The sequence below is a fragment of the Galeopterus variegatus genome, unplaced genomic scaffold (genome assembly GCF_000696425.1).
Source record: "Galeopterus variegatus unplaced genomic scaffold, G_variegatus-3.0.2 Scaffold412, whole genome shotgun sequence".
NCBI classification, from domain to species: Eukaryota; Metazoa; Chordata; class Mammalia; order Dermoptera; family Cynocephalidae; genus Galeopterus; species Galeopterus variegatus.
This window is the reverse complement of record NW_007726523.1, coordinates 113,929-128,196: the sequence shown is the minus strand read 5'-3', so window position 1 is coordinate 128,196 and position 14,268 is coordinate 113,929. Positions and strand designations below refer to the sequence as shown.

Below are 14,268 nucleotides of genomic sequence, written 5' to 3'. Positions count from 1 at the left end.
GGGGGGGGGGGGGGGGAAGAAAATTATGTTAAACATATAAATCACGTTGATAAAACTGTTTATTTCCTATAGGTCTCCTCTAGTCGACCAGACCTTTCTGGCTTTGATGAAGATGATAAGGTGTGTACCTGTGGGCATGGACAGGGTATTAGCAGAATCTAAGTCTAAAAAATTAGGGGATCTTAGTGTTTTTAAAATCTCTGTGCTTCCCATCTAAATCTTAGGCAAATTATTTTCTCCACATGTCCATTTCCAAGTTCAAATACTTGATGTGAATCTTCTGTGTATTCTCACTATTACATTGTTACTTAGCATGATATGTTTTGTACCAGGATAATACCACACATAATTGAATGAATACCTGTGAGTTTATGGGTGGGCCTAACTCTAAGTGATTGAAGAAGGTATTAGGTCTGTCATAGCAAAATCAAAATTATTTCAGATGAGTAAAGTGGGGGATTTAAAATTAAGGACAGTTTTCAACATCATCTTATTCAGCAAATATTTCATGAACACATTATGTGTAAGATACTATGCTAGGAGCTGTGGATGATTCTAAAGGTAGAAGCACAGATTATGTCCTGAAGAAGTTTAAAATCTAGTCCTTACAGATAGCCAGCTCCTGAGAGGTTGAAATAAAATTAAATAAGCTCATATGATATATGAGTTTTCTCCCTTTAGTATCCCAATACCTTATGTTTGTTTGAAACTTTTATCTCAGGTGTACATAGAGTAACCAAACCACCTAGTTTGCCTGAGACAGTCCCAGCTTATGCCTGCTACCCAGGCAAAATTGTTAATGGAACTGTTTTACTCTCAAAAGTGTTTTGTCCTTGGGCCGGCCTGTGGCTCACTCGGGAGAGTGCGGTGCTGACAGCACCAGGGCCACGGGTTCGGATCCCATATAGGGATGGCCGGTTCGCTCACTGGGTGAGCGTGGTGCTGACAACACCAAGTCAAGGGTTAAGATCCCCTTACGGGTCATCTTTTAAAAAGAAAAAAAGTGTTTTGTCCTTAAATTATCCAGTCACCCTAAATATATGCCAACTTGATAAAATTGGCAGCCTCTGGGAAGAGAAGAAGGTGAATGGAACCACGTAGGTGTTCATAAGTGGATTTCCCTGTATTGTAATGATTTTTTAAATCTTGAGCAAATATAATAAAATAGTAACATTTATTCACTCTGGGTATACCTTGGTTATGACAGTATTTGTTATATTATTCAGCACTTTTCTGTATCTTTGAAATGTTTAATACGTAAAGAAGAGCATCTACTGCCATTAAAAAATAGAAGGAAATCAAATCTGGGCTTCAGTTCTCATCTTAGAGTGACTTTATTGCAGTTAACCCATATTTTTACCTTGTAGGGTTGGCCAGAGAACCAGCTAGACGTGTCTGACTACAGCTCCAGTTACCAAGATGTAGCATGTTATGGAACTTTACCCAGGGATTCACCTAGAAGGAGTAAAGAAGGTAGTGTTCAGATTGTTGGGCAGTGAGATTTTTTTATAATTTCTTAGGAAAAGCATGAAATAAAAAAGTCTTTCATGGATGATATATAATAAGATATGAAACTGAAATTCTCATTAGATAGATGATCCAAAACTATCTTCTTGAGCAGACCGTACATCACATTCACTTATTTGATTTCTTTTTGCTTTGTATCTAACATATTATCCAAATAATAATAGTAGGTTTTTTGTATATCCCGTTAAAATTTCCTGAGTTGTAGTCAGTTTTGAGACACACACAAATCTCAATACATTATTCTTTACCCAAAGAATATCCACCTTGTCATGTTTTTGTACTCAAAGGGATTTTTAGGAGACCATTACTCTGATTTTTAAAGCAGTCTCAAAAATGATACCAGAAATGAGTTTGATGAGTGGCATCATTATTACCAAAATATATAGTCTCGGGCCGGCCCGGTGGCGCACTGGATAAGTGCGCCGCTTGGGAAGCGCGGCGGCGCTCCCGCCCGAGGGTTCGGATCCCACATACAGACCGGTTCCCGCTCACTGGCTGAGCGAGGCGCGGGGGCGACGCCGAGGGTTGCGGTCCCGTTGCCGGTCCCCGGTCCAGTACGGGGCAACACTGAGGGTTGCAATCCGTTGCCAGACACGGAAAAAAAAAAAAAGACAAAAAAAAAAAAAAATATATATATAGTCTCCCAATGCCTTGATGGGAGCAGCATTCTATAGATGTGTAAATCAGCTCTGTTACCTTATGCCTTATATTTTACCTACTAAGTGCCATTGAACCAGTGAATTGGGAAGGGGGGAAAAGAGGCCAAATATGGTAAGAAATGAGTATGAGCAAGAAAGAAAAATTATTCTTCCTTAGTCGTATAGAGTAGAGTGGCCTGAGAAAAAAGGGGGCTTAAAAGAAAATTTATACGATCTTAATTCATTGAGTATTTATTGAGCCTCTACTTGCTGTCTTAAAATATAATCATGGAAATAAGACACATGGAAAATAAGACATTATATAATAAAGTGTCAAAATGCATGTAGAGATAATAAGGGCTCTGAGAATTCAGAGAAATAGAAAATCAGCAGGAGTTGAAATTGATCTGGTAAGTGGCGCTTAAGTTGGATCTTGAAAAGAGGGTAGAAGATTTGATTTCTTATTTCTTTCATGCTGACCAGCTCTTTAGTAACTCTTAGTGACTTTATACATTTATCTACATTCTTGCCTACATCTGTTGTAATGCTTAGCCAAACATTAGCATGTGAATTTCATTGCTATAGCAGATATTCTTGTGCCTAGGTTACGGCCTCGCTTCCTGTGTGTTGGTTAAAGTGCTCTGTACCTGTAAACTCATACCTTTTTGTCTTCCCCAGGTTGTACATCAGAGAATTCTCATGCCTTAACAGTCAGCCCTTTTAAAGCATTCTCTCCTCAGCCACCAAAGTTTTTCAAACCCCTTATGCCTGTAAAAGAGGAACATAAGAAAAGGATAGCTCTTGAAGCAAGGCCTCTTCTAAGCCAGGAGGTAAATGCACTGTACAAAATAGAATGGGATCGTGTTGCCTTTGGAGAAGTAGCAGTTTGAATTAACAAGTTGGATGCTGCATGTTGATGTGCACGGGTTTTCACTCGGTGGATCCCGTTTTCTAGTATACCTCTTTCTCAGGCATGCAGGGTCATGGGGGAATTTTTTGTTTGTTGTTATGGCTGTGGTTTTATTTCTTTGTGTTTATGCCTTTTTAAAGTATTTTTTATATTTCAAGTGAGAAAGAGATGTTCCCCTAGGTGTTTTGAAAATGTTAAAGCCTTTTATTCATTTTTTTGATAGAACTCATTATGCTTTTTGCCCTAGAATCTGTGTAGTCTGTCAGATTTCACCAATAGTTTAACTCTGGCCTGCAAAACTGGCTGCTGCACTACTCACATGTAGTAGAAGTGTTGGCATTGCTGTTCTAACTTGCATGTACTTAATGTGTATTTTGGCCGTCGTCGTCTCTCGTGTGTGATGCATCTGTGTGTCTTAACCTTTGCAGAGCATGCCTCCACCTCAGGCACATAACCCTGGCTGCATTGTACCCCCAGGAAGCAATGGCAGCAGCATGCCAGTAGAACACAATAGCAAACGTGAGAAGAAGATTGTAAGTTCTGGAATTATTTCTGTCATATTGCCTGGTGGTGGGTTTAAGGCCTTTCACAGACAATCAACCAAAAGCTTTAGAAGAAATTAAGACATGTATTAGGCCTTTGTTTTTTTTAAAAAATGTGACCATTGGTAATGAAATTTTGCATGAATGTGGCCATGACCTGTGATTTTTTCTAAGCATTCATTCTATTTTGTTCTGTTTTGTTTTTGCTTAGTGTAAGTTTGCTTAGAAAAGGGGGGAAAGGCACTTTTGATGATTCTGGTCTTTATAAAAGTGTTACAAAGAGGTCACTTTAACTAATAGTGAAATCTTTCTGATGTGCCTATACATATTGCCTAGATTCTGAAGCTAATCTACTTAGAGGAATTGCACTTACTTGGAGTAAGTAATCATGCATTTAGCTGTGGGTATGTCTGAAAGCTTCCTTATGTTGCCTGATGCTGTTGCCAAGATAATTCTGTAGTTTGTAGCTGTACTATAGTCTGGTCATCACCCATCATCATAATCTCTCTATCTCAGGTAGTTTTTGTTAATTAGCTGGCAGAATATATCCCAATGCCTTGGTCTGTTGGCCTTGCTTTCAGGATGACTTATCTATATTTTGCCACAGGTAGGTTGGAGCTCTACCTGCAAAACCTCATTCCTCAGCATTTGATTTTAAAATGACAAATTTTAGATACAGTTTTTAAAACACTGTGTGCTAGGCATTTTAGATTATAAATTATACATTGGTTGTTTAAAAACACCTGTATATTCTCAAGCCTGGAATTTTGGTATCTCAGCTTTCCCTCTCCTGTGGCTTCCTAGGCTTAGGGCAAGAGGAGGCTGCTTGATGCTGTGTCTGTGTGTTATCTGCTCTGTTGGGCAGAGTGTGGGGAGTCTCATTTCCCAGTCACACCGTGCCAGATGCATTGCAAAGAGTCATTAGTGTGAGATCCTTAACAGTTCTGAAATATACTGCTAATGCACACTGTGTGAAAACTAATTGCAACTTAATCCAGATATGCAGTTGGCCACTTTACCTGCATGTGTGGGGTGTACTGGGTCTTAAGAAATAACCTTTGCATTCCTAGCATGAGGAAACAAGGAAGGGCACCATTTTCTTTTCATTTCTCTACCCCTCCATCCCCCCTCCTTTGCCTCTAGGTTCTCCCTGTCCTTCTATCCCAAAGCCCCATCCTAGTTCCTGACGGAGAAGAGTGTGCACATCAACAGCTGCTCCTTCATCACTCCAAATCTTAACAAGCTGTGCAGTCACTTACTTGACCACCCCCTGCTTAATTCATAAGGGATGCAGTGTGTGCTTAAAAGGCCACATGGCTAGTTTGTTGCCCCTTCAAATTGTCTGGCTCTATGTCTGATTGGATCTTTGGGGTTAATTGACATTATCACTTATCACTATGGTGACCAAGCACTAAGTTTAAATCTATCATGACAATATACTTTGGTATAATGGCATTAAGAGACTGCTGAATAACCCTCCTGCGTTGCCCAGCACATGGATTTACAGGTCACAGAGGCGGGAGCGCCACCGCACTTCCCAAGCAGCGCACTATCCAGTGCGCCACCGGGCCGGCCCACTGGTAATTTTCTTTGCTTTCCTTTTACTGTCTCAAAGTAAACCCGTCTTAGGGCTTTCTGCTAGCAGAGGGTAAGATGGAACCAGATTCTCTTGACCCAGGAAATCCCAAGCAGCAGTTAGACTCTGTTTTCTTTGCTTTCCTTTTACTGTCTCAAAGTAAACCCGTCTTAGGGCTTTCTGCTAGCAGATGGTAAGATGGAACCAGATTCTCTTGACCCAGGAAATCCCAAGCAGCAGTTAGACTCTGTGTGCCCAAATGCACATGAAGTGCTCTGAGTAGGGTTTGACGGTGCCATTTTTCCTGTTGGGGTCTTACTTGAGAGAGCTGCGTCTACTCTCCTTAGGGAACTGGCTTGCTGAGCCTCTGAATCTCTGAGGCCGTTGGACTGTTTTATTCCAGATAGCTGTTTTTCAGGATGTTTTGGTGGAGTTTAAGTGCATTGCTTATTTGACCCGAGGTTCTAATTTCTCCTTGGGAAGCTTTTATTTTATTTCCCCTCTTATAAATGAATATAAACTGTTTTCTTCCTTTGTGACTAATTCACTTTCTTTTCTTTTCCATTCTTGAAAAATCAGTGACTCATGGGCTCAGACTGATCAAGAGAGTTTGAAATTATTCTTGAGAAGTAATATAAAGACATTGTTCCTATTATTTTCTTTAACTCACCTAATTGCCATAGTAACTTCTTCATATAAAATATAGTAAATAATACCTACACTTTATTCTTAAAGCTATATTTTGTTATCTGATCAGTTTGGGAAGATACACAGATGACCTATATAAATAAAATAAAGGCAGCAATATGCCTTTGGAGTCTATCTTTTTAAGTCATGAGGCATAGAGAATAGCAGAAAGAAAGTCAGTCATTTCTTCCAGTATCCTCTCAGTATCTGCAACATTACTCCTCTCTTAGATCTTGCATAGACAACATGTGGTTTATTCCTTTTATTTCACAGAAGGAGAAACATAGGTCTAGAATTGTTGAGCAACTTGCCCAAGGTCTGACAGTTAATGAGAGCATAAGAACCAAGAGCCCAGCAAAAGTGGGTTGACTCCAGTGACTCCAGGTTCTTCCAAAGATGGTGCAGTTACCGGACACCCTACTGCCACTCTTTCTAACAAACACAGCTGCCCAGCCCTAAGTACCATGGACAGAAATACCAGGAGACCGTATTTTGAAAAAAGACCATCTCTCTCATGGACAGCACAGATGTGATTATAGTGGGAGTGGAAATTGCATTAATCAAATGAAACTCCTTGCAGAGAGTCACTGCGTTAATGTGGATTTTGATTCTTTTTAAAATGAAGGTGTTTTGTCTGTAGGTAAATATCAGCTGCATAAATTAAATCGCAAAAATCAAATCATGAAGATTGTAGCTATAGAGAAGCTTGAGAACTTGACTCCATGCTCCACTTTTAGGTAGGGTTTTAATTCTTTTTGTCCTTAAGACATTGTAGAAAGGTGCTTAGTTTAATCATCTTTAAGATACAATGGTAGATGATGTTTCTGGTATAAAAAGTCTATGTAACCAAACCTCCCTCAACATAGAGTTTAAGCCAATTAAGGTCCTCTCTTTTCTCCTTGAAGGCAATAACTCAGTAAACTTTCAGTCTCCTTTTAAATGTTGAAAAATGTTTAATCTCTACTTAGTTTTCTTTTTTCTGGAATAATTCATTCCTTTACCTTTGGATCTTTGGGTCACCCTCCTCACCTCCCCACCCCACCCCAAGTGTATAACTGTGAACTCCTCCCTACTTGAACTTAATCTCTCATGATTTTGTAGGCTCCTCAGTTTTACTAAGGTCATCCTAATCCTTTAGGGATAATTTATCTTTGATAATTTTACATCTATTTCTACTTATTAAACTCATGATGCCTTTTTCATTCAGCAAAATTCTATTTTGAGATGACAGGCCTTTCCCTGGTCTTGAGAAGAAATAACTTCAGGAATAAAAAGGGACCCAAATTACTAATTTTCACCTTTGAATTTGGTTTTCCTTGCAGCAAATAACGTTTTAGTTATTAATTGCATCAGGTACAAGATCTTGGCCTTGGAGAATTGTGTTTCTTTGCTGGCTTAAAATTGAAAGGAAATATAAGAAATTCAAACACTTGAAATTTAATTGAGTCTAAACATGACAAATACAGAATCTAGAAAATACAGGCAAAGCCTACTGATTCAGACAATTCTGTCCGATCTTTGTCATCAACATTCCCCCCAAACCAGGGAAAGAACTATTCCCCACCCCCTTTTTTACCAGTGCTATTTAATTTAGAATGGAGCTGAAGATAAGACAGCAAGAGGTTAGTGTTGCCAAAAATTTTGTTTTTCTAATTTCAGGAACTTTATCACTGATATTTAATATTCCCTTTTGATTATAGCCAAGGAATTCAGACTGCTGATTTCTTTAAATATATGTGTTCAAATACATTTTAAAAACTAAGTTATAAAAACTAAATTACTTTAAAAATTGAAAAGCATTGAAGAGAGTACTAAACTGTTTTTGAGGTGTTTAGCATCTTATGAGATGCAAAAGAAAATAGTACTATAAAATTCAAGAGGGAATAAAACAAAACAAAATAAAATTTAAAAAGCAAAAAAAAAAAATGTCAACAGGGGAAATTTGTGTTCCTTTGTGAACAACCATCTGCCACTTCATGAAGATCTCCCTCTCCCTTTCTCCCTCTCCCCTCCCTCTCTCTCTCAAAATGCAACCTCAGTAAGTAAGGCTGATGTTTTGGTTACAGGTCTTTATAGTTACCTTGTTATAATTGTAGAAACATTTTAACTAGCTTGTTAAACCACATGACCAATGGAAAAAAGCTAACTCTTTTTGAGATTTCTAAGTTTTACTTCAAATGAAATTTTTATCCACCCAGGCAGAGTCCAGCGTCTTTCTAAGAGGAAGGACCCAAAGTTGTAACTCCCTGAGGGAGGGGCTGTGTCTCTGCTCGCTCACCATTGGTAGTCACGAGTCCTTAATCCTTAGTCCTTAGGCTGGCACGAAGTGGGTGCTCAATGAATATTTGCTGAATGAAAGTCATGTTTTAAAAGAAATATTTGCAATTTCATCAGGGGTTGATGAAGTTAATTAGAAATGACTAGGTAGTATATCATTTATTTTTATTTGAACGCAAAATACCCATGTTTTTCCACCAAATATAAGAGAATCACTCATTTGGAGAGAGACTGGGGAGTTGATGACACTCACTTTTGCCTGTTTACCAATCTTTGTAAACATGGTTCTAAAAGTATTGGATGAAGATTTTCATTTAAACCTCACTATCTGCCTTCCTTGCCTTCGAGCTAAATCCTCTCTCTATCCATGCTTCTCAAAAACCCTAGAAAACTGTCAGATCGATTTTTAGTATTTTATAGCCTTACTCTATTCAGTGTAAAACTAGGAATGGGTATTAAAATTTTGTTCTTTGCCCTTTTTCTGTTGGGGTCTTTACTTTACCGCCTTTCTTCCTGTAAAATACCTGAGAAACTTTTTACAAATGACTTTACCTGCCCTTTGTTTCCCAAGGTGAAGATTGTAAAAACAGATGGAGGAGTGGCTCTTCTCTGCCTCTGGCTTTCTGCTCAGTTGATGAGAAAAGGGAAAACATCACAACTAAACACTAATCATGAGTAACTAATTAAAGGTCTACTATACCTCAGTTCTGTCCTTTCTGTTAAACCAGGAAGGAAAAGCTTCCTAATTAGCCTTGAGTAAGCATGGAAGAAAAAAACGTCCTTCATATTAGGCGATAAGAGATTTATGTTCACAAGGATAATATACCTATGTCTACAATAGGTGACAAGACTTGAACAAATTCAGAAAGAAAAACAAAACAAAAAAACGAAAACACACCAAACATGTGAATGCCTTTCATAGTCAGGTACTTAAACCTTGTCTCAACAATACAGTTGCTATAAGGAGCTAAAAACTGACTTTTGCTTCATTTCTCCAGGACTCCGAGGAGGAGGAAAATGAGCTGGAAGCTATTAGCAGGAAGTTGATAAGTTCACAGCCTTATGTACCTGTGGAGTTTGCTGATTTCAGTGTTTACAATGCCAGCTTGGAGAACAGGGAATGGTTTTCTTCTAAAGTAGACCTGACAAACTCACGGGTCTTGGAGAAAGAAGTGTCCCGGAGCCCTACCACCAGCAGTATTACCAGCGGCTACTTTTCCCACAGTGCCTCCAATGCCACTCTGTCTGACATGGTGGTCCCTTCTAGCGACAGCTCAGATCAGCTCACCATTCAGACGAAGGATGCAGACTTCAGTGAGCATTCTGGACCATCGCTTGTACGTGACTTCAGACTGTCCTCAAACAAAGAGTTGACAGAAGTAGAAAGAGGCTTGGTAAAGGATAAAATCCACATGGTGCCACTCAAGGAAAACAGTGCCTTAGCCAAAGGGAGCCCATCATCCCAGAGCATTGCTGAGAATAACTCCAAAATGCTGTGCAGGACTGGCTCATGTTCAGAACTAAATGCCTGCCCCAGCAAAAATGGCCATCCAGCCAGGGAGTTCTACCCCAGGGAGGTGACTGTGGAGCACACCACAAACATCCTTGAGGACCATTCTTTCACAGAGTTCATGGGTGTGTCAGATGGAAAAGATTTTGATGGTTTGACAGGTTCTTCTTCTGGAGAGCGTTCAAACAGGAGGAACCTACCAAATAAAACAGACAGTAAGAATGTCTCAGATGGGCTGCAAGACCCTGGCCAGCTGCATTCCGAGTTAGAGAATGATCAGGTAATAAATTCCAGAGACAGCCCCTTGGGTTCTGTGCTATCGGTGAACACAGCTAATAATGCACCAATCCCCAGAGGCCCTTCACCACAGTGACGTAGCAGGAAAGATTCATTTGGGTATGTTTAACAGGGAAGATGGGCACACTGGAAGCAAGTTTACATCCTGCCCAGCTGATGTAGGGAGCAAATCTACTTTGGGAACCAGAGTGGAACCTTGCAATATAGAGGACCAGTGGATTTTTTACCTGGCATGTGGGTGATGTTGAATTAAGTGTTCAGATGGATAAGGATCAGTCAATCTCACGTTCATTCCTTGAGATGTTTAGTTACCGGCTATACCAAAGTGTTCTGGCAGCATCTACCACATTTCATTAAATCTGTGATTCCTTTGATTATTAGATACCCCATGATTTTATGTATCATTAAGAAACAAAAAATACTGCCAATTAAACTATACCATATCAGCAATTGTAAGACATGGCCCAATTTCACAGATGTTAAAATGTTGGGGGTGGGGGTAGGAGGGAGAGGCATATATATCATAAAATTGGTAAAATACAGTAATTTGGTGCCCATAGATAAAAAGTGCTTAGGTGAGGTATAGGCAAACTCCCCAATTGGAGTTTGGGCTTTGGAAGTTGCTCAGGTTGGTTTATAATATTGTTTAATTTTCATATTGGAACAAAATAGGTTTTTGCTAATATTCCTAAGGAAAGTAGTGAATTATATAAATAGGAGATTATCCACTTCTGAGCATTCTGCTCCTAAGTACCACCATTTCTTCCTGTTCGCATTCACTTTTTCAGTCCCACACCTGTGTAATAAGAGGTATTGGAGAGCCATGGCCTAGCAAAACAGAGTGGACAGAACTAGAAAGAGGCTTTGCAAAGGATACACTAATTTTGGTGCCACTTCACTTCATCCCTTTGTTCTGCTGAGGAATTTATTCTAGTGTGGTGCTCCCCCCACCCCTTTTCCCCTTCTGTCCATACTAGCCCTTAAAATTTCAGCACATGGGTTGGCTGGTTACCTCCGTTGGTTAGAGCATGGTGCTGATAACATCAGGGTTCAATCCCTGTATCATTCCAGCCATCAAAAAAAAAAAAAAGTATATGGTCATTTATACAGTATTAAAAAATAAACTACAAAACCTAAACAATGATCTCTTACAGTAAGAAAACAACTTCTTCCTCCAAAATAAGAGTAATAATAGTTATTCATCACTGATCTTGCAAGCAAAACATGCATTTGTTTAAAAGTCTTCAACTTCCTCTACCCTGATTTGGAAGCAGAATCTGCAGAGCTGGCCTGAATCTGCTTTTCAGTGGTCGTGCTTCCAGAAGGCCAAGGTCACGGCCTCTTTAATTCTTCACCGTAAGAATTAGGTTTGAGAAGCAAACCTAAATTTGCAACAGACTCAGTGAGGGGTGGTGGGGAAGGTGCCTCTTAAAAATTCAAATTCCCAGGACTCACTGCCTTCCACCCTAAGATTTTACTTCATAAGCGGGGAGGGGTAGCAGGGAAATAAGGTTTTCACAAACTCCCACTAGTAAATTAATTCGAGGTAGGGTGTCTGAGGGTTTTGCTGTGAGAAGCGTGACCTGTAAGAGGGAAGAGGGATAACAACTCCCTCTCTTATTTCATTGCTTAGATTATTTAGAACACAACAAACAAGAGTTCAGATTTAGGAAGGTTCCAGAATAGTATGCCTCTGCCAAAGCTTTTGGTTTAAAAGTGGAATTTACAAAAAATGTTTGTTTTATCAATGTGATGGGATTGTGGATTTTTTGGGTTTTTTTTTTTTTTTTTTTTTATGGTGGCTGGTCTGTATGGGAAACTGAATCCTTGACCCTGATGTTACAAGGCTGTACTCTAACCAGCTGAGCTAACTGGCCAGCCTCAGAGTGTGGAGATTTTAAGTACTAAAGTTTGACTTTTGTTCTAATCCTGAAATGAATTAGCATGGGTCCAACTATAAATTTTTTTTTTTTTTTTTTAACTTTAATTATGGGTGTTGCTGTCATGACTTTTCCTAGAAACTTCACCTCATGGCTAAGTTTCTTCCCTGTATAGTGTGAATACGAGCACTGGATTCCATAATAAACCCGACCCTGTAGTTCCCTTTAGAAAAAGCCCCTTTTTGGGGTGGATACGGACCAGACCGAGGGTGGGCACTTGGGTGGGATGAAGAGGTGGGCATGAGAAGCTTGAACTCACCAGCCTCTGCATTCTAGGGAGGCACAACCACATGGTGAAAGGCAGCAAGTGCTTCCTCTGCAGGCCACGGCTCAGCATCTTTGTGAACAAAGGTTTGCCTGGTCACCTTGGGAAGGCACCAGCCCCTTCTTTAAAACATGCTGCAGCCCAGCCTGACCTCAGACCAGCGCAGAGAAGCCATGTACTTCCTGGGCCACCTCCTTTCTCCTCCCCAGCAGGAGAAGCGAGCCCCTTCTTTAAAACATGCTGCAGCCCAGCCTGACCTCAGACCAGCGCAGAGAAGCCATGCACTTCCTGGGCCACCTCCTTTCTCCTCCCCAGCAGGAGAAGCGGCACTTTGTTACTCGAGTGAATCAGCAGACTCTGCTTTTTGCAGAAAGCAAGAGAACTGAAAATCCTGGATTAACTAAGTGACAGTATTCTTGTTTGCACTTACTACCCACCCCCACTGTTTGGAAACCTCTACAGATTCAAACAAACTCTATTCTTGTATAGTTTTAATCAGTTCTTACTGTAGAATCTGGAGTCAATAATTTGTTTTTTATAAATAATATATATTATGTATATGAAATGTGTATCTATAGTATGTCTATTTGGAGACAGACAAGACTGCACACTAAAATGCAGATAAAGATGATTTGTAGAAAATCATAAGGTACTGGACTTTGTTATGAAGCAACTTGGGCGATTTCTTATACATGAGCAGATGAAAAATATTTTATTGCCTAAGAATGAGCTTACAAACCCCGCCTCGCAGAAAAGGTTATAGAATACTGTTCTTTATAACCAAAGAACCTACATAAGACTGAACGTTTTTGCTGTCCGCTCTTGTATTGTGTGAACATTTATGTTTGACTGCAAATTTGGTGCCATACTTCCCTTGGCTACCAAGCCATGTGCTACTGTTCTCTGTCCTCTGTTTCATAAGCACACTGAGAAATCTCACAGCTACATTCTTCGGGCTTCCACCTGGCCTGCCACCTGCTGACTTAACCTTGTATTATAACCCTGGACAATGACGGGGCTCTGACTCCAGCATTTCCTAAACCTTTGATCAGCCCAGCCAGGCAGGTGGAATGCAGAGAGCAGTATTACTGTAAGAAAATACAGGGACGAACCATGAGTTGGGGAGGGCTTGTTGGTTTGGGGGTTTTTCTGGTGTGTGTGTGTGTGGTTTTGTTTCAGATTGGTAGGTTTCATTGTGGTGTGGTTTTGCTGTTGTTACTTTGCTTGATTCTGGAAAATGCTAAAGAGATGGACTAAGCTATAAAGTTCACCGTTTCACACTTTACTATCTTTACAGGAGATGATTAAATGCAGATAATCCTGCTTTTGTGTCTTCATTTGTAAAATTCTCCTATAAACGGAGACATTGAGGAATTATGTGTGTGGAAATTTTTACAAAAGTACTTTCTGTCCCTATTTGGTAGATGCCTGTACCATTGGTTTGAATGTACAGCTATAAATGTGTTGTGAGAGCTAGAGCAAGAGAGCGTGTACAGCCTGCTGTTCCTTGTTTAAGTTCTCAGCATCGGTAAATGAGTAAGAATGTTTAATGAAAAGCTGCTGTTCATGATTTTTGTGTATAGTGAGCTGACTGTAGTATTTTACTATTGTCTGTTTAAAAAAGAAAAACTGTAATTTATATCGCCTTTCAACTTTATTGTATTTAATGGGTACAGATTTGTGTGTGTTTGTGTGTTTTAGAATACAAACTGTCTAATTCCAATTTTAAAACATCAGTTGTTTGTCTTTAATAACCTTGCCATTAGTTTCAGGTCTCATTTACCATATTTGTGTGTATGCATGTCCCTGTAGCGTTAAACATATCAGCTAACATTTATTGAGGATTTATGGTGTACTAGGTGCTGTTCCAAATGTTCTATATTTATTATATCATTTAACCCTCACAGCAACAGATGCCAAAGGTACTACTGTCACTGTTTGACAAATGGAAAACTGAGGCAGAGAGGTTAGGGAGGGAGTGGTGACAAAGCCAGGATCTGGCCCATGCTTCCATCAGTCCCTCTTCTCTGTGTTCTCCCTGGTGACATGCCATGAAGGGAGGATTGGGCACCTTCAGAAAGCAGAAAGGTGTGGTGTCA

General features: G+C 39.8%; 1 protein-coding gene and 1 long non-coding RNA gene across 2 annotated transcripts in view; both read left to right on the top strand.

Moving 5' to 3' along the window:
* The window catches only part of KIF13A (kinesin family member 13A), a 96,660-nt gene extending 86,244 nt beyond the window's left edge, over positions 1 to 10,416 (top strand). The window contains 6 exon segments of the mRNA XM_008568477.1: positions 73 to 120; positions 1,368 to 1,473; positions 2,844 to 2,995; positions 3,504 to 3,608; positions 9,156 to 9,953; positions 9,955 to 10,416. Coding sequence (XP_008566699.1) covers positions 73 to 120; positions 1,368 to 1,473; positions 2,844 to 2,995; positions 3,504 to 3,608; positions 9,156 to 9,953; positions 9,955 to 9,993 — 1,248 coding nt within the window. The 3' untranslated portion in view covers positions 9,994 to 10,416.
* A 1,341-nt stretch (positions 10,417 to 11,757) lies between these two features.
* On the top strand, positions 11,758 to 13,900 carry LOC103587070. Its single transcript, XR_550193.1, has 2 exons — positions 11,758 to 12,300; positions 12,407 to 13,900. It is a non-coding gene; the product is annotated as an uncharacterized LOC103587070 (long non-coding RNA).
* Positions 13,901 to 14,268: the final 368 nt, after the last annotated feature.